At 44.4% G+C, this 23,228-nt stretch overlaps 1 protein-coding gene across 1 annotated transcript in view; it reads left to right on the top strand.

The window, feature by feature from the left end:
• Nucleotides 1–23,228, top strand: part of CPNE6 (copine 6) — a 49,836-nt gene that overhangs the window by 11,725 nt on the left and 14,883 nt on the right. The window contains exons 2-8 of the mRNA XM_060779995.2: nucleotides 4,382–4,542; nucleotides 8,741–8,929; nucleotides 14,857–14,931; nucleotides 16,458–16,532; nucleotides 19,809–19,892; nucleotides 20,248–20,337; nucleotides 22,586–22,684. Of these exons, the coding sequence (XP_060635978.2) occupies nucleotides 4,390–4,542; nucleotides 8,741–8,929; nucleotides 14,857–14,931; nucleotides 16,458–16,532; nucleotides 19,809–19,892; nucleotides 20,248–20,337; nucleotides 22,586–22,684 (765 nt within the window). The 5' untranslated portion in view covers nucleotides 4,382–4,389. The remainder of the gene's footprint in view (nucleotides 1–4,381; nucleotides 4,543–8,740; nucleotides 8,930–14,856; nucleotides 14,932–16,457; nucleotides 16,533–19,808; nucleotides 19,893–20,247; nucleotides 20,338–22,585; nucleotides 22,685–23,228) is intronic.

Here is a 23,228-nt window from a genome sequence, read left to right as displayed (position 1 = left end):
AGGCATATGGCAGGGTTGGGAGGACAATAGCTTTATCAAAAAACACCTTGGTCTCCCTATGGATGTCCCAGTCCTCAAACAGTCTCTGCTTCGTCGAAGGCTTTCATGGCCGGAATCACTGGGTTGTTGTAGGTTTTTTTCGAGCTATATGGCCATGGTCTAGAGGCATTCTCTCCTGACGTTTCTCCTGCATCTATGGCAAGCATCCTCACTACCTCTGAGGATGCTTGCCATAGATGCAGGCCAAACGTCAGGAGAGAATGCCTCTAGACCATGGCCATATAGCCCGAAAAAAACCTACAACAACTCTCTGCTTCATTCGGAAGAATGCTGCACTCACAGAGCTCTTAATTTCCAGAGGAGTATAAAACAATATGACATCCTTTCAACTGCTTAAACATGGCTTTCGTGTCCCACTTAACCTTTTCTTCTCCAAGTTAAACAAGCTCCTTGAGCCGCACCTCATATGACTTGGCTTCCAAACCTTGGGTTGCTCTTTTCTGGACATGTTCCAGGTTGTCCATCTCCTCCTTGAATGTTGTTGCCAGAAATTGACACAGGGTTATTCTAGGTGAGCTCTGACCAAAGCCGAATAGGGTAGAACTATTATTTTCCTCAAGATTGGGTCTATACTCCTATTGATGCAGCCTAGAATGGCGTTGGCTTTTTCAGCTGCTGTATCACAGTGTTGACTTCCATTCAGCTTGTGGTCTAATAAGAGATCCTATTCACATGTCCTGGTGATAATTTTGATTTCTTTTCCCTTTAAAGAGTTTCAATGACATTGTCGAAGGCTTTCATGGCTGGACTCACTGGGTTGTAGATTTTTCGAGCTGTATGGCTATGTTCTAGAAGCATTCTCTCCTGACATTTCACCTGCATTTCTGGCAGGCATCCTCAGAGGTTGTGAGATCTGTTGGAAACTAGGCAAGTCAGGTTTATATATCTGTGGAATAATGTCCCGGTTGGGAAAAAGAACATTGTCTGTTTGAGGCAAGTGTGTGCAAGTATTTAAACCAAGATATACCCTGCAGTATAATAAAGTGTCACTCAGGTTTGTGTAACAAGTAACAATATTCCAGAAGCATTCTCTCCTGATGCTTCATCTGCATTTGTGGCAAGCATCCTCAGAGGTTGTGAGGTCTGTTAGAAACTAGGAAAATTGGGTTTATATATCTGTGGAAAGTCCAGGGTGGGAAAAAGAACTCTTGTGTGTCGGAGCTAGGTGTGAATATTTCAATTGGCCACTTTGATTAGCATTTGATGGCCTGACAGTTTTTAGGTGTGGCTTGTTACTGCCTGGGAAATTTCCTTGTTAAGAGGTACCAGGTGTTCCTGATTGTTTCCTGGCTGGATTCCCCTGTGTTTTGTTTTTGATTTACTGTTATAATTTTAGAGGTTTTTTTAAATACAGGTAGCCAGATTTTGTTCATTTTCATGGTTTCTTCCTTTCTGTTGAAATTGTCCACATGCTTGTGGATTTCAGTGGCTTCTCTGTGTAATCTGATATGATAATTGTTAAAGTGGTCCTGCATTTCTGTGTTCTCAGATAATTTGCTGTGTCTAAGTTGGCTCATCAGGTGCTCTGCTATGGCTGATTTCTCTGGTTGGACTAGTCTGCAGTGGCTTTCATGTTCCTTGATTCGGTGGTCCCTATGGAGACTTGTCCAGAGCTGCATGATACATGGTAGACTCCTGCAGAGGATCTTTCTTGTCCTTTGCTGAATGTAGCCTTTGTTGAAAGGAAGAAACCATGAAAATGAACAAAATCTGGCTACCAGTACTAAAAAAAACCTCTAAAAATTATAACATTAAATAAAGAACAAAACTCAAACACAGGGGAACTCCAGACAAGAATCAATCAGGAACAGCTAATCACCTCTCAACAAAGAATTCCCTTGGCAGTAACAGGGCACACCTAAAAACTGTCAGGCCATCAAAGGTGGCCAACTGAGACATTCACTGTACTGTCACACGCTGGGCCTGTGAAAGAGTCTGTAGACAGGACGTGTTTTCTGTACACCCAACGGGACGCCAGGGGTGCCTCGGCTGAGAGGTCTTTTGGATTTCCCCACACAAAGTTCTTTTAGAGACTTAGAAAGTTCAACAAAGTTTTTATTGTTGCTTAAATCTTTAATAAATCAAACAAATACTTCAAGGCTTTGAATCAACTGGTGGCTTGCTTAAATCTTGTCAACAAGGGACAGGCAACTATTTTCATGAACTGTTTCTTCCTCCTACAAGGGAAATCCTTGACCCCTCTCTGGGCAATCTGACTTAAGCTCTGCTGGCGTGGGCCCCTACACCCAGTCCAAATTGCTTTATGGCTGCCACGAGTGGTCCTTACCAAACAGAGTCCTTTAGTAGATTTTCAAGAGGAAAGAAGGCTTTCAATTCCCAGCAAAGGCTGGCTGTAAAACCGTGGAGTTGTATTTCTCCAACAAAGACTATGCTGTAATTCTCTGTAGAGCTGTGGGACTGGATCCCCCCAGCAAAGCTGTAAAAGACGAAGCTTTCTACAGGTGGAACTGATTCATGTCCTGTACGAAAGGCTTCTCTGTGTGAACTGAACTAGAAGTCCCCTTTTCCCCTCCTTAACCCAGAAAAAGGGGCGGAACTAAAAAACATAATGATAATTAATGGGTCATTGGCCCTATGATTGCAAACCAAGGGAAGCTACCTTATTGCAAAATGCATGGAACTTTGGAATACATGCAAACACTCAATAGAAAGGAAAAGAAGTTGGAGCTCCTGGTACAGCCGTACCAGCACATTCACACCTGGCTCCAACAGACAAGAGTTCTTTCTCCTACCCTGGACTTTCCACAAATACAGGGTTAGTCAAAATGCATAGGCCAATAAGCCATTCAATTGAATGGCTTATTGGCCTATGTATTTTGACTAACCCTGTATATAAACCCAATTTTCCTAGTTTCCAACAGACTTCACAACCTCTGAGGATGCCTGCCATAGATGTGGGTGAAACATCAGGAGAGAATGCTTCTAAACCTAAAACAACACAGTTTCAATGAACTCCCCTTTTGACTCAGATTCCTATGGCAAACTGTTCTCAAGCCCGTATCCCTCATCCTACATCTTTGCATTACATTTTTATGGTCTAAGTGTATGTTGGAGCATGTTAGAAATCAGTTCGTGTGTATGTGTATCAACTGTAAAATAAGACGCACGAAGCTGATTGGCTGGGCTATGTCCGGGGAGATGTCATGAGATGTCAGAGAAATATCTCTTGTCTGTATGAGGCAAGTGTGAATGTTGCCATTGGCCCCCTTGATTAGCATTGAATGACACTGCTGCTTCAAAGCCTGGCTGTTTCCTGCCTGAGGGATTCTTTGTTGGGAGTTGTTAGCTGGCCCTGATTATTTCTTGTCTGGAATTCCTCTGTTTCTGAGTGTTCCTCTTTATTTACTGTCCTGAGTTTAGAGTTCTTTAATACTGGTAGCCAGATTGTGTTCATTTTCATGGTTTCCTCCTGTCCATTGAAATTGTCCACATGCTTGAGGATATCAATATAGTACAATAGATTGAGTTCATTTTCATGGTTTCCTCCTGTCTATTGAAATTGTCCACATGCTTGAGGATATCAATATAGTACAATATAGTAATATATAATACTAATATTGTGCTATGGTAATAATATAATATATTGTATTTACATATTACTTGTAAGCCGCTCTGAGTCCCCCTTGGAGTGAGAAGGGCGGCATATAAATGTCATAAATAAAATCAGTCAATCGATCAATGGCTCTGTTCGCTGCCCCATGTAAGCTGCTCCGAGTCCCCATCGGGGAGATGGTGGCAGGGTAGAAATAAAGTTATTATTATTGTTGTTGTTGTTGTTATCTGTGTAAATTGACAGGGTGGTTGTTACAGTAAATAAAGACCAACACTCAAACAGGGGAATTCCAGACATGAAAAAATCAGAGCCAGCTAACACCTCCCAACAAAGGATTCCCCCAGGCAGCAACAAGCCAGGCTTTGAAGCTGCAAGGCTATTCAGTGCTAATGAAGCTGGCCAATTGCAACATTCACACTTGCCTCAAACAAACAAGAGTTCTTTCTCCCACCCTGGACATCATTCCATAGATATATAAACCAACAGACCTCCCAACCTCTGAGGATGCCTGCCATAGATGTGGGTGAAACATCAGGAGAGAATGCTTCTGGAACATGGCCAGACAGCCTGGAAAACTCGCAGCGACCCAGTGATTCCGGCCATGAAAGCCTTCGACGACACATAGAAACTATCTTGCTTGTAACTCGGGGACAGCTTGCACTGTACGTTTCTGAAATTCTTTTGGTCACTCAGCCCAGCCTGTTCACCTTCCTCTTGCTTTGTTTCTTCCTCTTCTTTTTTGCTCAGGCGGTGTCATGTCCGAAGGGGTTGATTCCCAGCCGGTGGCCCTCGGGGCGTCCCGAGTGGAGCTCCGGGTCTCCTGCTGGAGCCTCCCGCAGCGTGGAAGCGCCATCAAGCCGGATCCCTGTTTGGTGCTCCAGCTGCTCAGCAGCGAACAGTGGAATGAGGTTGGGTACAGCTGCTGCCTTATCCCACTCTTTAATTTGGAAGTTCAGTGGACTCTCAGTTAACCAGCACCCTTGGAAATTGGTAGATGCTGGATAAATATAGTTTCTGGTTGTTTGAGTTAGTATTTAAATAGACCTAACTAATACTATACCATACTATAAACCAGCTATGGGTCAACTTCGGCCCTCCTGGTGTGTTGGACTCTAACTCCCATCATTCCTAACAGCCTCAGGCCCCTTCCTTTTCCCCCTCAGCCACTTAGGCTTAGGGGCCTCAGTGTGTTAGTAGGCCTCAGTATGAGTAGGCCTCAGTGTTAGTTCACCTCAGTGTGAGAGAGGCATCAGTCTGAGAGAACGCTCAGTATGAGATGGCCTCAGTGTGAGGTAGGCCTCAGTGTTAGTTCACCTCGGTGTAAGAGAGGCATCAGTCTGAGATAACCTTCAGTGTGAAAATGCCTCAGTATGAGTAGGCCTCAATGTTAGTTCGCCTCAGTGTGAGAGAAGCATCAGTCTGGGAGAACCCTCAGTGTGAGAAGGCCTCAGTATGAGTAGGCTTCAGTGTTAGTTTGCCTCAGTGTAAGAGAAGCATCAGTCTGAGAGAACCCTTAGTGTGAGAAGGCCTCAGTGGTAAAAGGTCTCAGTGTGAGGTAGGCCTCTGTGTTAGTATGCCTCGGCATGAGTAGGCCTAGTGTGAGAAGCTTAAGCGGCTGAGTGGGGAAAGGAAAGGGCCTGAGGAATGGTGGGAGTTGAAGTCCAAAACACCTTGAGTGCCCAAGTAGCCCATGCCTAATCTATTTATTTATTATTTATTTATTTATTTATTTATTTATTTACAGTATTTGTATACTGCTTTTCTCACCCCGAAGGGGACTCAAAGCGGTTTCCACATAAGTAATGGCAAAATTCAATGCCAGCACAAACAATTACAATTATACAATTACAGTTAGACATAAATCAAATTAAAATACATCCATAAACAATAGAACAATCATTAAAACAATAAAACAATCCTTAAAATAATAATCTACACTGTGGAATTAAAGCAGTATGACATCCCCTTAAATGGCATAGCTCAATGCTATGGAATCCTAGGAGTTGTAGTTTGCTCCAGCTCTTTTCATCACTGAAGACCTTGTAAAACTACACCTCCCAAATTCCACAGCAGTCAAAGGGATGTCAAGGACCAGGCTGTGGCGCAGCTAGTTAGTAGCCAGCTACATTAATTCACTACTGACCGAGAAGTCATGAGTTCGAAGTCAGCCTGGGTCGGAGTGAGCTCCCGACCATTAATAGTCTAGCTTGCTGTTGACCTATGCAGCCCAAAAGACAGTTGCATCTGTCAAGTAGGAAATTTAGGTACCGCTTTATGCGGGGAGGTTAATTAAACTAATTTACGATGCCATAAAAACCTTCCAGCAGCATGCAGAAGAATGAGGAAGTACTCCATCAAGGACTCAGTGTCACAAGTGGACGGTGTAGCTGCAGCTCCCCCTGTGGCCGTAATCGAGCATACCTTCATGAAGCTGGAAAGCTGGAATGTTAAATTGCCTCTGTGTCTATCTATATATGTTGTATGTCTATGGCACTGAATGTTTGCCATGTATATGTGCATTATAATCCACCCTAAGTTCCTTGCAGGATGAGAAGGGTGGAATATAAATACTGTAAATAAATAAATGAGCTGTCTTAGTTTGCCAGGATAGATATACTCCGTGTGAATTGCTCTGCCCGCAGATAAATGTTTAAATAGAAATGGCAGCGTTTTACGCATACTCTGCTTTATTTATGAAGGTTCGTGGCCCCTTTTTTAACATCATGTTTTATTACACATTGTAAAAGCCTGATATTTCATGTGGATCTATTTTGAGGAGTAAGGTTGAACACCCATGGATATTTAAAATTTGGACAAAACCCAGAACAGATTAAACATCCCCTTGCCGTGGAAGCAATGAGCTTCTTCTGAATACAAATGTCAGCCGGCATCACGGTCAGTATTTATGAGGTCGTAATCTAATCTTATGTCTGTATTAATTTTTATTATTCATGTACTAGCTTGGGTACCCGGTGGTGCCCGAGTTATTTGAAAAAGGCATTGTTTGTTTTGGGGTGTTAGGTCATATCATTTAGTTAATTAGTAACACTATTTATTAGTTTTTGATTTGGTTTTTTAATGAATGCTCCCATTAGAAAATGCATAAGGATGTGGATGAACTACAATTCCCAAAAGCGTGGGTCAGTTCTCCTCAAATGCACAGTTGGCCATGTTGCATCTGTGTGCCCAGTTTGGTCCAGATCCAACGTTGGCTGGGTTTAGTGCTCTCTGGATGCCGGTGAACTACAACTTCCAAAATCAAGGTCAATTCCTACAAGCCCCAGCAGTCTATTCAGTCGGTCATGGGGTTTCTCTGTGCCAATTTGGTCCCAGTCCATTGTCGGTTGGGGGGGGGGGGTCACAGTTTCTCTGGATGGAGGTGAACTACAACTCCCAAAATCAAGGTAAATTCCCACAGACCCCCAGCAGTCTGTTGAGTTGGTCATGCTGTTTCTTTGTACCAAACTTGGTCCTGGTCCATTGTCGGTGGGATATTACAGTTCTTCTAGATGCAGGTGAACTACAATTCCCAAAATAAAGGTCAATTCCCACAAATCCCAGCTGTTTGTTCGGTTGGTCATTGAACTTCTCTATGCCAAGTTTGGTCCCGGTCCATTGTCGGTAGAGGGGTCACAGTTTGTCTGGATGCAGGTGAACTACAACTCCCAAATTCCCAGGGCAATCAACTCCAAACTTTGCCTATATTCACAGTTGGGCATGTCGGGTCTGTATACTAAGTTGGGTCCAGATCTGTTATTGAGAGGGTTCAGAATACTCTGGATGCAGGGTGAACTGTAACTCCCACGTGGGTGGGTCATTCCTTCCCCAACCCCTCCAGTATGTGTTCTGTTGGCCATCAGGGTTCTGTGTGGCACATGTCTTCCAGATCTGCCATTGGGGGCTTCAGAATGCTCTCTGAAGCAGGGTACAGGGTGAACTACAACTACAACTCCCACGTGAGTGGGTTAGTCCCCCCCCCCCCAAAAAAAAACTCTTCCAGTTGCATTGGTCACCAGGATTCTGTGTGCCATGTTTGGTCCAGATCCATCATTGGTGGGTACAAGGTGAACTACAACTCCCATGTGGGTAGGTCTTTCCTCCCACAAACACCTGCAGTATGTTGTTTTGGTCACCAGGGTTCTGTGTGCCATGTTTGGTCCAGATCCATCAATGGTGGGGTTCAGAGTGCTCTGGGTACAGAGTGAACTACAACTTCCACGTGGCTAGGTTGATCCCCCCCCACAAACACCTGCAGTATGTTGTTTTGGTCACCAGATTTCTGTGTGCCATGTTTGGTCCAGATCCATCATTGATGGGGTTCAGAGTGCCCTGGGTGCAGGGTGAACTACAACTTCCACGTGGGTAGGTCTTTCCCCCCACAAACACCTGCAGTATGTTGTTTTGGTCACCAGAGTTCTGTGTGCCATGTTGGGTCCAGATCCATCAGTAGTGGGGTTCAGAGTGCCCTGGGTGCAGGGTGAACTACAACTTCCACGTGGGTAGGTCTTTCCCCCCACAAACACCTGCAGTATGTTGTTTTGGTCACCAGAGTTCTGTGTGCCATGTTGGGTCCAGATCCATCAGTAGTGGGGTTCAGAGTGCTCTGGATACAGAGTGAACTACAACTTCCACGTGGGTAGGTTGATCCCCCCCACAAACACCTGCAGTATGTTGTTTTGGTCACCAGGGTTCTGTTTGCCATGTTTGGTCATTGGTGGGGTTCAGAGTGCTCTGGGTGTAGGGTGAACTACAACTCCCACATACACATTTTTACTTTGATTATGTGGATAGATATGATCATGGCACTATTGCGTGAGTGAAAAAGCACCCTAAAAGTCTACTTTAATAGTGAGAAAGCCTTGCAATTGAAGGATGACATGTCTGTATCCACCACTGAGTTGCAATACATTGAGCAATTGGGACAGGACTTGATAGAGTTCCGTGCTGTTCATCAGGCATGTGCCAACTTGGGCCCTCCAGGTGTTTGGGACTTCAACCCGTACAATTGCTGTTAGGAATTGTGGGAGTTGAAGTCCAAAACACCTGGAGAGCCCAGGTTGGCCCATGCCTACCTTGAGGTCTATACATCTCCGTCTTTCTCTCCAGGTCGGTCGCTCTGAGGTCCTGCATGGGTCCCAAAACCCCGTCTTCGCTCATGTCTTTGCTCTGGACTATTTCTTCGAAGAGATGCAGACCTTGCGATTCGAAGTCTTCGATGCCGACGGAGAGGATGCTGAGAACGTGGGACTCGAAGAGGGCGGCCTTCTCGGGACGGTTGAATGTACTTTAGGCCAGGTAAGGACAGTTCCATTCCTAATGCCATACCTTCTTTAGCCACGTCTCAGTGGGACAAATAATGTGGACTCCCCTTTTGCAGGAAAAGAGATTCTACCAATTAGGTAGAATCTGTTAGGAAGTGTGGGAGTTGAAGTCCAAAACCTCTGGAGGGAGGGCCAAAGTTTGTCCATGCCTGGATTAAACAGTGAAATATTCTGTTCTGTCGCGTGCTGGGCCTGTAAATAATTGCCTTTAAATAGGACGTGCGACTTTAGCCCAGCGGGAAGCCAGGGGCCCCCGAAGAGAAGTTCTCAGAGATTTTCCACCACAAATGATCTTTAGCTGGCTTGTGAAGTATAATGAACAATCAAACAGAAACTTCTCTTGTCTTCAGTAATGTTAAACAAATGATTTCAGGCTTTTATGCAACTGGTGGCTTCCTAATCTTGTCAACGAAGGACAGGCAATTGTCTTCAATAACTGATTCTTTACTTTAAAGGAAAATCCCCTTTTTAACTTCTCCCAAGCTGACTGTAATCTACTTCTTACTGATGTGGGCTCTGCTACCGGGTCGAACTGCGTCTCGAGCACCGAGTGGACCTACCAGTAAGGCCAGTAGATTTTCCAGCTGGAGTTCTTTGGTCTTCCAAACTGTTCACCCTCTGAAATTCCTCAAAGCTTTAGGGATGTTTCCCTGGAAATCTTTGGAGATCTTTGGATGCTCTTAAGACTGTTCTCCCCTGGAAAGTCTTAAGGGTTGAAGCTTTTGTACAGGAGAAACTTGTACACGTCCTCTAATTTAGCTTTCCTTACTGAGACTAACTAAAAAATGGCTCCCTTCCCTTCCCAATTGCCCTGAGCAGGGGGCGGAACCAAAACGATGATGGACAGGTGACTTGCCCTACGACTGCAACCAAAGGAAGCCACCTTTCTGCAGAACCCTGAAAACTTGGACTGCAAGCAAACATTTAATACAAAGCAGATAAAGTTGGAGCTCCTGGTACAGTCGTACCAGCAGATATTCTGCCTTGGAGTGTGATGGTTTTTAGCAGAGACTGTTTGGTCATCTATCGGGAGTGCTTTGATTGTGTATTTCTGCATAAAAGGAGCTTAAGCTGATTTGTCTCTGAGGTCGCGTACAGCTCAAATAGGGGCATATGCTACCTTGGAGTCTCCGTCTCTGGAGGTTTTTAAGTTCAGGCTAGATGGCCATCTGTTGGGAGTTGTTAGGGATTCCTCATCTTCGGAAGAGGAAGGGGAGCAGGGAAAGGCTCAGGAATTGAAGGGAGAAGAAGAATCAGACGATGAGGGTTTGAAAGTGCCCACATTTTTAGAGAGACAAAAAGAGACAGAGCACAGATAGCGTTCAGCTAGAATTGCTGCTAAAAACGCTGAGCTAATTGGGAGACACCATAGCACCTCCTGCGTGGGGAATTCAGGGCTATAAATCAGAAGCAGGAGAAGTCAGCTTTCGCTGGTAACAACGACCCTGATACTGATGTTTTCACTCCAATGGAATCTGCTTTGTGTTTGCTCCTAAGGACTTAGTTCATTGTCTGTTGTCTGATGGAAGACTGGTATTTCTTTTGGGACTTTGTAAGAGATTTTAACTTGTGTCTGGATTAAGATTTCCTAGTTTTCTTTTGCACTTTTCAATTGCATTTGCTTATCTATCCTTCGTGTTTGCTAAAGTAAAGCATTTTTCTTTTACTTTCAACATTGTCTAAAGGCTATTTTGGAAGGGCAACTCAGGACTGGAGTGCTTTAATGGTGCCATCCTGCTGGCAGAATGGGGCTAGACTGGATGACCTTTGGGGCCTCTTCCTGTTGGAAATAGCAACCTTCTTCAAGACTCCACTAGTTATTTGTTTGTATATAATTCAGATTGCTTACTGTATTGTATATGTGTATTGGTATGCAGTTTTCCTTAACTCTGTGTTGTGGGAGGGGCTGCAGACCACGTGATCAGATCTGGGTTTGTTCAGGACTCAGACTCCATTTTAGAAACAATATGGTTTCAGACACCAGTAGAAGCAGACTCCATTGGACTTTCAAACTAGAGACTCTATTAGTTCTTCATCACACTAGACTAGAGAATAAAGTTTTCCTGTTGTGGGAGGGACTGCAGACCATGTGATCAGATCTGGGATTGTTCAGAACTCCGACTCCATTTTAGAAACAGTATGGTTTCAGACACCAGTAGAAGCAGACCCCATTGGACTTTCAAACTAGAGACTCTATTAGTGCTTCATCACACTAGACTAGAGAATAAAGTTTTCCTGTTGTGGGAGGGACTGCAGACCACGTGATCAGATCTGGGTTTGTTCAGGACTCAGACTCCATTTTAGAAACAGTATAGTTTCAGACACCAGTAGAAGCAGACTCCATTGGACTTTCAAACAAGAGACTCTATTAGTGCATCATCACACTAGACTAGAGAATAAAGTTTTCCTGTTGTGGGAGGGACTGCAGACCATGTGATCAGATCTGGGATTGTTCAGAACTCCGACTCCATTTTAGAAACAGTATGGTTTCAGACACCAGTAGAAGCAGACCCCATTGGACTTTCAAACTAGAGACTCTATTAGTGCTTCATCACACTAGACTAGAGAATAAAGTTTTCCTGTTGTGGGAGGGACTGCAGACCACGTGATCAGATCTGGGTTTGTTCAGGACTCAGACTCCATTTTAGAAACAGTATAGTTTCAGACACCAGTAGAAGCAGACTCCATTGGACTTTCAAACAAGAGACTCTATTAGTGCATCATCACACTAGACTAGAGAATAAAGTTTTCCTGTTGTGGGAGGGACTGCAGACCATGTGATCAGATCTAGGTTTGTTCAGGACTCAGATTCCATTTTAGAAACACTATGGTTTCAGACACCAGTAGAAGCAGATTCCATTGGACTTTCAAACTAGAGACTCTATTAGTGCTTCATCACACTAGACTAGAGAATGAATCCACTTTATATCCGGTTTCTACGTCCTGCCGATTTCTGGAGTTTGTAGTTTAGTGAGGCTATTAAATGTTCCTTCCTAAACTACAACCCCCAGAATTCTGCAGGAGGCAGCAACCTGGATTTAAAGTGGATTCATTCTCTAGTGTGATGAGAGATGATTTAGACTATAGAGTGTTCAGATTATGAGAAAGATGCCCTGTGTTACCTGCCCAGATAAACTGCTTCAAATCCTATCTATAACTGGATTGATATGCAATGTACCTGTACGCTGAATATATGAAGTTTGTGAGTAAACCAACTGTGTTACTTTTAAAGAAGTCTATTTATTTTTGTCTCTTGAGAGCATGATTTAAACCAAGATGTGTATTGGTATGCAGTTTTCCTTAACTCTATGTTGTGGGAGGGGCTGCAGACCATGTGATCCGATCTGGGATTGTTCAGGACTCAGACTCCATTTTAGAAACAATATGCTTTCCGACACCAGTACAAGCAGACTCCATTGGACTTTTAAACTAAACAGAGACTCTATTAGGGAGAGTTGATGTTTTTCGGGCAACTGAAAGAACACTTCTGAAACTCTGCTATATATATGTTTTTGTGCATTGGCATATCTTTGTCCCTAACAGTTCAAAGAGATATCTAGGTCTATCAGTCTAACAGCTAAGAAACCTAATTGCCATGCATGAATACTAGTGGATATTTACTACTAAGGAGAAGGTTGACTCAAGCAAGTATTTAACTCTTCTCAGGGAGATTCCCAATTTTCCCAAAATGGTGGCAAATGCCATTTTCCAAAAGGTTATAGGGATTTCCATTTCCCAAAAGGTTATGGCTTCATTTTTCCAAAAGGTTGTGATTCCTAACAAGGCCGTGCCTTTCAAAATAAAGAAAATAGATAGATTCCTGGTCTCGATAGCCAGACAAAAATAAAGGCAAGAGGCAGAAAAACATACGAAAGGTTCTGTTAGGTTGGCGGCAGGTGTATTTGCCCCAGTATCCTGTTTCCAAAAGTAGTCAACGTGGAAAACTGGCAATCAGACCTGAAGCTAGTTGCTCTTGATCATCAGGTGTCTTCTGAGTATTGTATGCAGTGTGTGATTTTATCAGACTTTGGTGCATCTACACGAGGCCTGGGCAAACTTGGGTCCTCCAGGTGTTTTGGACTCCAACTCCCACCATTCCTATCAACCTCAGGCCCTTTCCTTTCCCCCATCAGCTGCTTAAGCTTCTCACACCAGGCTTACTCACACCGAGGCCTACTAATACTGAGGCCTACCTCACACTGAGGCCTTTTACCACTGAAGCCTTCTCACACTGAGGTTTCTCTCAGACTGGTGCCTCTCTCACACTGAGGCCTACTCATACTGAGGCCTACTAACACACCGAGGCCCCTAAGCTTAAGCTTAAGCGGCTGAGGGAGAAAGGAAATGGCTTGAGGTTGTTAGGAATTGTGGGAGTTGGAGTTCAACACATCTGGAAGGGCGAAGTTTGCCCAGGCCTGGTGTAAACAAACTAAAATAGGGAGATACATGACTTCCAACTTGCTAGTTTATGGTTATAAGATATCAACTATCTCTTGGAAAACACAAATATTTATACTCTGATCATGGTTATCTATTATAGATAATATCATTGCTACTTATTTATGAAGTAAATTAATTGCAAATAGTTATCTAAAATGACCCATATTCCCTAATCTTCAATCACCTATTTCTACTTTTCTTAAAACTTTTCCAGTTTCTTGAGTTTGATTAGATTTGTCAATTTGTGGCAAATAATATATGCGGTCCGTTTGTATGCGCACAGGCATTTCCTTCCATCTTTGGGCACTTTTTTGCATAAAATAATATTTTATGCAAAAATTTATGCAATCAAAGAATGGAATAGACATTAAATCCAAGCTAATATATACATGCCGAAGTAGTAAACCTGTTGTCTTTTGGAATAGAGAAGTGAAACTAATCTCCCCCACCCCTCCTTCGTTCCCTCCTCCTCTCTCTCTTTTTCCTTCCTTCCTTCCTTCCTTCCTTCCTTCCTTCCTTCCTTCCCTCCCTCCCTCCCTCCCTCCCCCCTTGCTTCCTTCCCTCCTTCCTTCTTTCTTTTCCTTTCTCCCTCCTTCCTTTCCTTTTCTCCTTCCTTCCTTTGCTCCCTTGCTTTCCTTTCCTTTCCTCCTTCTTTTCTTTCATTTCCTTTCCTCCCTTCTGCCCTCTTTCCTTCCTCCTTTCCTTTCTTCCTTCCTTCCCTCTCTCTTCTGCTTTCCTTCCTTCTCTTTTCTTTTCCTTTCTCCCTCCTTCCTTCCCTCCTACCTTCCTTCCTGTTTCCCTTCTTCTTTCCTTTCCTTTCCTTTCCTTTCCTTTTCCTTTCCTCTCCTTCCTCCCTCATTCCTTCCTTTCTTTTTCTCCTGCCCTCCTTCCCTCCCTCCCTCCCTCAATTTCCTTTCTCCTTCCTTCCCTCCCACCTTCCTTCCTGTTTCCCTTCTTCTTTCCTTTCCTTTCTTCCTTCTTTTTTATCATCTCCTTTCCTCCCTCCTGCCCTCTTTCTTCTTTCCTTTCCTTTCCTCCTTCCTTCCTTCCTTCCTTCCTTCCTTCCTTCCTTCCCCCTTCTTCCCTCTCTCTTCTGCTTTCCTTCATTCTTTTCTTTTCTGTTCCTTTCTCCCTCCTTCCTTTTCTTTTCTCCTGCCTTCCTTTCCTCCTACAATCCTTCCTCTGTCCCTTCTTCTTTCCTTTCCTCCTTCTTTCCTTTCCTTCCTCCCTCATTCCTTCCTTTCCTTTTCTCCTTCCTTCCTTCCCTCCCTTCTGCCCTCTTGCCTTTCTTATTGTTTTTCCTCTTTCCTTCCTTCCTTCCTTTCCTTCCTTCCTTCTCTCCTTCCTCCCGCTTTCCTTTCTTCTTTCCTTTCCTTTCTTCTCTTCTCTTCTCTTCCCTCCTTTCTTTTTCTTCATTCTATCCATTCCCTGCCCCTTGTGACTCAATATCTAACTCCACAGATTGTCTCCCAGACCAAGGTCACCAAACCGCTGGTGCTGACCAATGGAGAGGAGGCAGAAAACTCAACAATCACGGTACTGTAAAGCCCATCGGGGACGGAGGTGGAGGGAAGAGTGGTAGAAGAAGGAGAAGCCCATGGAGGGGTAGGGAAGGGTGCGGAGACAAAAAGGAGATGTGGCTGGGAGAAAAAGGCAGGGATACCTGTGGTTTCCAAGCCAGTAGTGCAGTCTTGGATCTGCTCCGGGTTCTAGTGCGAACCTCAAGGGTCTTCTCCAAGGTGTTAGACCAGTGTTTCCAAAACTTTTGTCCTCCAGATGTTTTGGACCTCAATCCCCAGAATCCTTGATCCTTGGACAAGGAAGCTGGGGCTTCTGGGAGTTGAAGTCCAAAACACCTGGAAGTTCAGAGTTGGAAAACACTGGTCTAGCACCTTGGATCATGCCCTTAATGTTCGCACTAAAACCTAGAGCAGCAATCACTATGCTACACCAATATTTTTATATATGGGATTTGGTACCTTCGGATTAAAACCCAGAACAGATTCATTGGAAGCCACCCGCTACCACAAGGCAAGAAAAATAAGGGTGCATCTGCACTGTGGAATTAATGCAGTTTGGTCCCACTATCACTCAATGCTGTGGAATCAAGTGAGATGTTTGTTGCAACGTCTTTAGTCCTCTTTGCTAAATGTTTATGCCTTGCCGAACTACAGATCCCAAGAATCCATAGCATTAAGTCATGGACGTTAAAGTGCAGCCAAACTGCATTGATTCTATAGTGTGGATGTCACCCTAAAAAATATGGAAAATTGGGTTGTTGTAGGATTTTTCGGGCTATATGGCCATGTTCTAGAGGCATTCTCTCCTGACGTTTCGCCTGCATCTATGGCAAGCATCCTCAGAGGTAATGAGGTCTGTTGGAACAGGCGAAACGTCAGGAGAGAATGCCTCTAGAACATGGCCATATAGCCCGAAAAAACCTACAACAACCCAGTGATTCCGGCCATGAAAGTTTTCAACAATACATTGATGGAAAGTTATTTGAAAACTAAATGGTTAGAATTTGGGAAAGATTAGACTACAACTCCCAAAATCCCCCAGTATTATGGCTATGCTGAGAGTTGTACTAAATTGAGAGTATCACTTTCCAACCTCCTTAGAGTCATTTGGCCAGAAAAGTGTTTTTGAGCATGTGCAGAGTGATATGGTGCATAGAGGTTTTAATGTAAGATAGTGTCTTTGGTGTCTTACTGTCCTACCTTACAAGGCTGTTGTGAGAAGGATGGCTGTTATGTAAGCAAAGAGCTAATGGATGCTCAGGAATGCAACGTTGCAGATGGGAAGAATTCGGAAATGTCGTTCCGCAGAGAACTCAGAAAGGCTTTTTAGGATGCCTTTCCCCCTTTACTTATTAATGAGCTTTCTTAACCGATCACCGTCAAGCTTTAAACTTGGGAAATGGCCATGCTAGGCTGGGGATGCTGGGAACCGAAACCCACAAAATGAACTTTGTGAAGCTCTAATTAAAGTATGTGTCTAGTATGTGTCTCTATATGAATATTTGGGGTTTGTTTACTTACCTGAGTCCATTCCTTTGGTAGATTGAGGCCGAGGAGGTGTCCAGGACAAATGAATTTGTGCAGCTACAGTTTCATGGGGAAGAGCTGGACGACAAGGTAGAGGGAAACCGGCACCTTAATAATAATAATAATAATAATACTTTATTTATACCCCGCCACCATCTCCCCAAGGGACTCGGAGTGGCTTACGAGGCCAAGCCCAATAACACATCCAAACAGAAAAGCAATAAACAAAACAATACAATGCAATACAAAATAATATAAATCACATATAACAATAACACACAGGATTTAAAAACCTATGTAATAATTTAAAATGTTTTGCTTGCTTGCTTGCATGCTGGTCGCTTCTGTGGCGAGAGAATCAGCTGTCTACGAAGACGTTGCCCAGGGGACGCCCGGATGTCTTGCAATCCTGCGAGGAGGCTTCTCTCATGTCCCCCTCTGTAGATTTCTAAAATCTACAGAGACACTCGACGGAACACCTCACCAAGCGAGAGTCCAAAAGTGGCAGGCTCAAACCCAGAACCTCAATCAATGGCTGATACCAAATGAGAGACTTCCCCCTGGGCACACAGAGGACTGGGCGACTTGGAAGGCACTGAACAGACTGCGCTCTGGCACCACGAGATGCAGAGCCAACCTTCAGAAATGGAGCTACAAAGTGGAATCCTCGACATGCGAGTGTGGAGAAGAGCAAACCACTGACCACCTGCTGCAATGCACCCTGAGCCCTGCCACATGCACAATGGAGGACCTCCTTGCAGCAACACCAGAAGCACTCCAAATGGCCAGATACTGGTCAAAGGACATCTAATCAACTACCAAGCTTGCAAATTTTGTATTTTTCTGTTTTTTTTCTGTTTTTTTTTTCTTTGTTCTGTTAGAAATGTAATATAATCGACTGGTTGCAGTGACACGATAAATACATAAAATAAAATAATTTAAAATTTAAAAAATAACGCTGGGCATGACAAGATAGAATATATCTCGTAGGAGGGTTTTAAAAAGTGAGCGGCGCAGTCCAACGCTATCCGGTGATTAAAATGCATTTGTGAGGACATTTTGCTGGGAGTTATTCCTTTAGTCTGGGAAGGCACATTGGAACAGCCACATTGGAACTGCCAATGTTAGGGCGTGCCTGATATCCTTTGGAAGTGAGTTCCAGAGTCGGGGGGCCACCACTGGGAAGGCCCTCTCCCTCGTCCCCACCAATCACGCCTGTGAGGGAGGCGGGAGCGCAAGCAGGGCCTCTCCAGATGATCGAAGAGATCGTGTGGGTTCGTACACAGAAATGCGGTCACGTAGGTAGGCAGGTCCCAAACCATTCAGGGCTTTGTAGGTAAGAACCTGCACCTTGAATTGGGACCAGAAGATGAACGGCAGTCAATGTAGCTCCTTAAGCAGGGGGTTTGACCGCTCCCTGTAAGTCGCACCAGTTAGTAACCTGGCTGCCGTTCGTTGTACCAGTTGAAATTTCCGAGCCGTTTTCAAGGGCAGCCCCACATAGAGTGCATTACAGTAATCCAATCTGGAGGTGACTAAGGCTTGGACCACCCTGGCCAGATCCGACTTCACAAGGTACAGTCACAGCTGGCGCATGAGTCTTAATTGTGTGAAGGCCCTCCCGGCCACCGCCGACGCCTGAGCTTCAAGCGTCAGTGATGAGTCCAGGAGGACTCCCAGGCTGCAGACCTGTGACTTCAGGGGGAGTGTAACCCCGTCCAACACAGGTTGCCACCCTATACCCCGATCCGGTTTACAATCGACCAGGAGGACCTCTGTCTTGTCGGGATTGATCTTCAGCTTGTTCCTCCTCATCCGGACAGCCATAGTGGCCAGACACTCGTCCAGCACCTGAGGGGCTTCCTTGGAGTTAGGTGGAAAAGAGTAGTAGAGTTGCGTGTCATCTGCGTAGAGATGGCACCCAACACCAAAACTCCGGATGACCTCTCCCAGCAGTTTCATGTAGATGTTGAAAAGCATGGGGGACAGAATGGAACCTTGCGGGACCCCACAGGTCAAAGGCCAGGGGTCTGAGCAGGTGTCTCCCAGCTTCACCATCTGGGATCGACCCTCCAGGAAGGACCGGAGCCACGATAACACACTTCTCTAACAGTCATTCCTCAACCAACATTCCCTAACTGTTTAAACCTGAACATAAAACTGTCACTGAGTCAGTCACCTGATCTGCAGCCCCTCCCACTGCATTAGGTATATAGAGATAAGGTGACTGCACATCAAATAAGAGATATACTATAGGTTATAAAACAGCTATGGGGCCTAATTACCCACTAGGAATAAGGAGAAGTGCATCAAGAGGACGGGTATATGCTGGGATGGACAAAGTAGACTTTATGGACTCCCAAAAATCCACCCCACTCAGACCCATTGTGAGTGCCATTGGATCCCCAACGTACGACTTAGCAAAATTTCTTGCTGCACAGTTACAAAGCCATATTGGGCACACTACACACTACATCAAGGACTCAGCCCACTTCATAGAAAAAATCAGCAATCTCAAGCTAAATACCAACGATAAAACTGATCAGCTTCAATGTGATGTCTCTAAAATTACAACAGCCAAACAGCAGAGAGGAAACAATCAGGGACATCTAATCACCTCTCAACAAAAGATTGCCCCAGGCACTAACAAGCCACACCAAACAACTACCAGGCCATCAAATGCTAATCAAGGTGGTCAGTTGAAACATTCACATCTAGCTCCAACAGACAAGAGTTCTTTGTCCCACCCTGGACTTTCCACAGATACATAAACCCAATTTTCCTAGTTTCCAACAGACCTCACAACCTCTGAGGATGCTTGCCATAGATGCAAACGAAATGTCAGGAGAAAATGCTTCTGGAACATGGCCAAAAAACCTACAACAACCTAGTGATTCCAGCCAAGAAAGCCTTCAACAATGCCTAGTGATTCCAGCCATGAAAGCCTTCAACCCAATTTTCCTAGTTTCCAACAGACCTCACTGCCTCTGAGGATGCTTGCCATAGATGCAGGCGAAACATCAGGAGAGAATGCCTCTAGAACATGGCCATATAGCCCGAAGAAAACCTACAACAACCCAGTATGGGGATTGTTGTTCATTCATCAAAAGCAAGGTGGAACAGTCAGGTTTTCAAGCGTTTCCTAAAAGCTGACAAGGTAATGAGTTCCAAAGCCGGGGGGCCACCACCAAGAAGGCCCTCTCCCTCATTCCCACCATGTAGGTTCGTAGAAGATGCAGTTGCGAAGGTAGGCAGGTCCCAAACCGTTCAGGGATTTGTAGGTCATCACCTGCACCTCAAATATGAAGCAGTGTGCTTGAATCTGTGCCACATCCCATGTTTGAACTGGTTTTCTCTTTCCTGTAGGATTTCTTCAGCAAATCTGACCCTTTCCTGGAAATCTATAAGGTCAACGCCAATGAGAAGGAGCATCTCGTTTGGAGGACAGAGGTGAGGGTATTATGGGCTGCTGGGAAGAAAAGGGAGATGGAAGTGCCAAAATGGAAGGAAGGATAATAGTGGGCCTTTTGTGGGGTTAAATCAGGCATGGGCAAACTTGGGCCCTCCAGGTGTTTTGGACTTCAACTTCCACAATTCCTAACAGCCGGTTTGCCCATGCCTAATCTACACTGGAAAATGAAGATCAGGGGCCACCACCCAAAAGGCCCTGTCCTTTATGCTAATCCAAACGGGCATGTAGAAGGAGAGGAAGTCAAAGGAAGCAATGGATACACTAGGTAAATAATATCCTTTGGTTGCAATGCCTTCCTTGTGTGTGTTTTTCCTTTCTTCTGTCCTGCACCAGGTCGTGAAGAACAACCTGAGTCCCCGGTGGGAACCTTTCCGCGTCTCTCTGCAGTCGTTGTGTAGCTGCGACCCCGACAAAACCATCCGGGTGAGCTTTTATTTGGGAATGCTTAAAGAGTACTGGGGAATATTACTTTCCTGGTTACTTTGGGGATTTCTGGGACCTGCAGTTCCCAAATATATCATTCATAAACATTGGAGTTGCGATATTATAATCTGAGACCCACATCTCCATGGTTGCTAACAAATCTGGAAGTCAGAATGCTATTATGGCAAGTCTATATCTGTCAAGCACTTTAGAATATATTTCTTTAAGTTCTCTAAGTAAGAAATAGCTGGAATGTGTCCAGAGGAGGGCGACTCAAATGTTCAAGGGTCTGGAGAACAAGCCCTATGAGGAGAGGCTTAAAGAGCTGGGCATGTTTAGCCTGAAGAAGAGAAGGCTGAGAGGAGATATGATAGCCGTGTATAAATATGTGAGAGGAAGCCACAGGGAGGAGGGAGCAAGCTTGTTTAATGCTGCCCTGGAGACTAGGACGTGGAACAATGGCTTCAAACTACAAGAATCTGAACATGAGGAAGAACTTCCTGACTGTGAGAGCTGTTCAGCAGTGGAACTCTCTGCCCTGGAGTGTGGTGGAGGCTCCATCTTTGGAAGCTTTTAAACAGAGGCTGGATGGCCATCTGTCAGGGGTGCTTTGAATGCAATATTCCTGCTTTTTGGCAGGGGGTTGGACTGGATGGCCCATGAGGTCTCTTCCAACTCTTTGATTCTATGATTCTATGAAAGTAGGAGCCTCCACCACACTCCGGGGCAGAGAGTTCCACTGCTGAACAGCTCTCACAGTTAGGAAGTTCTTCCTTATGTTCAGATGGAATCTCGTTTCTTGTAGTTTGAAGCCATTGTTCCGCATCCTAGTCTCCAGGAAAGAAGAAAACAAGCTGGCTCCCTCCTCCCTGTGGCTTCCCCTCACATATTTATACACGGCTATCATGTCTCCTCTCAGCATGCTCTTCTTCAGGCTAAACATGCCCAGCTCTTTAAGCTGATCCTCATAGGGCTTGTTCTCCAGACCCTTGATCATTTTAGTTGCATAAATAAATAATAATATAATAAACTTTATTTATAGCCCACCCTATCTCCTTGAAAGGACTCGGGGCAGCTTGCAACATAAAGAAATACAATGAATAATATATGCAAAATAAAATAAGGCAGATAATAACATGACAAGTCAATATTTATATATTTCGAGTCAATATATATAATGTATAATATAAGGTATAATTTAATATAACAAAGTTATATAATACAATGTGTGTGTTTAAATACATATATAATTTTAATTAATTTATAATACACTAGCCGCCCCCTGCCACGCGTTGCTGTGGCCCACATGGGGGTTCTGTGTGGGAGGTTTGGCCCAATTCTATCGTTGGTGGGGTTCGGAATGCTCTGTGATTGTAGGTGAACTATAAATCCTAGCAAATGCAACTCCCAAATGTCAAGACTCTATTTTCCCCAAACTCCACCAGTGTTCACATTTGGGCAGATTGAGTATTCACATAGAGTTTGGTCCAGATCCATCATTGTTTGAGTCCACAGTGATATCTGAATGTAGGTGAACTACAACTCCAAAACCAAAGAACACTGCCCACCAAAACCTTCCAGTGTTTTCTGTTGGTCATGGGAAAACTGTGTGCCAAGTTTGATTCAATCCTATTGTCGGTGGGGTTCAGAATGCTCTTTGATTGTAGGTGAACTATAAATCCCAGCAACTACAACTCCCAAATGACAAAATCAATTTTTTGAGTGAATTGATTTTGACATACATTGGGTTATTAGGTGTCTTGTGTCAAAATTTGGTGTCAATTTGTCCAGTGGTTTTTGAGTTATGTCAATCCCACAAACGAACATTACATTTTTATTTATCTAGATAATAATTTGTTATTAAATCATAATATATAATATAAGCTAGCATATAATACAATGCATGGATTTATGCTATGGGCTGCAGCCTAAAAATGTGCTGCAATACCTGGGACTTGTAGTTTTACAGCTTTCTTGCCAAGGAGTGCTGGTGGCCAGCCAAACTACAACTCCCACGAATCCATAGCATTGAATCATGGCCCTTCAAGTGGGGTAAAACTGCAGGAATTCTCCAGTATCGATGCACCCCTTGACATGTCTGGAATTGTGTTGCGATTTGCAAGTTTTAGGGAGAAAGATGGATCCATATAGTTAGAACTGGTCTCCTTTGCTTGGCTTGAGCCCCTGACTGTTTAGCCCTGGGTTGCTTCTGATCTGGGTCCCTTGCCTTGTCTTCTCCTCTTCCTAGTGTGTCATTTATGATCACGACTCGAGCGGAAAGCACGACTACATTGGGGAGTTCAGCACCAACTTCCAGCAAATGCTGCAGGTGTCCGAAGGAGTGGAGGTAGTTTCAATTGCAAGATGAAATGCAGTGAAATGAGGATGGGAGGGGAAGGGAGGGGAGGAGAAATGCACCCCAGGCCTGAAAACACTTGTGACCACAGCACCACACAAGAACTGAGGCCTAGCTTTACACTTGAATGCTACGTTGCCTGAACTAACTCTTAGGTAAACAACTTGTTCATTAATAGGCACCTATGAAGTCATATTTTTCCCCACGAAATCTCTCCCCAACTTTCCCACGTAATCACTCAGACCTACGATGCCTATTTTCTGCTCTAATCTGTAAACAAAGACCTTTGTTGATCGTTGTTTTCTCCTGAGGGTCTTCTGTATGACTTATCTCTTCACCTGACTCCTTATCTAATGTTGCAGTCTCTGGCTCCTCTAACTGACCTTGAAGTCCTGCACTTTCCAAGTCAGATTTCTCAGAGAGAGAAGCATCATTCCCCTGACTGGAATCTTCATCAACTCGAGCCCCAGGAAATCCCACAGGCAATCCCACAATCCTCTAAATCATCAATAAACCCATCAGCCTCAGGAGTCTC

Source organism: Anolis sagrei, chromosome 6 (genome assembly GCF_037176765.1).
Source record: "Anolis sagrei isolate rAnoSag1 chromosome 6, rAnoSag1.mat, whole genome shotgun sequence".
NCBI lineage: Eukaryota > Metazoa > Chordata > Lepidosauria > Squamata > Dactyloidae > Anolis > Anolis sagrei.
The sequence above is the reverse complement of the archived record's forward strand: the minus strand, read 5'-3'. Positions and strand labels throughout refer to the sequence as shown.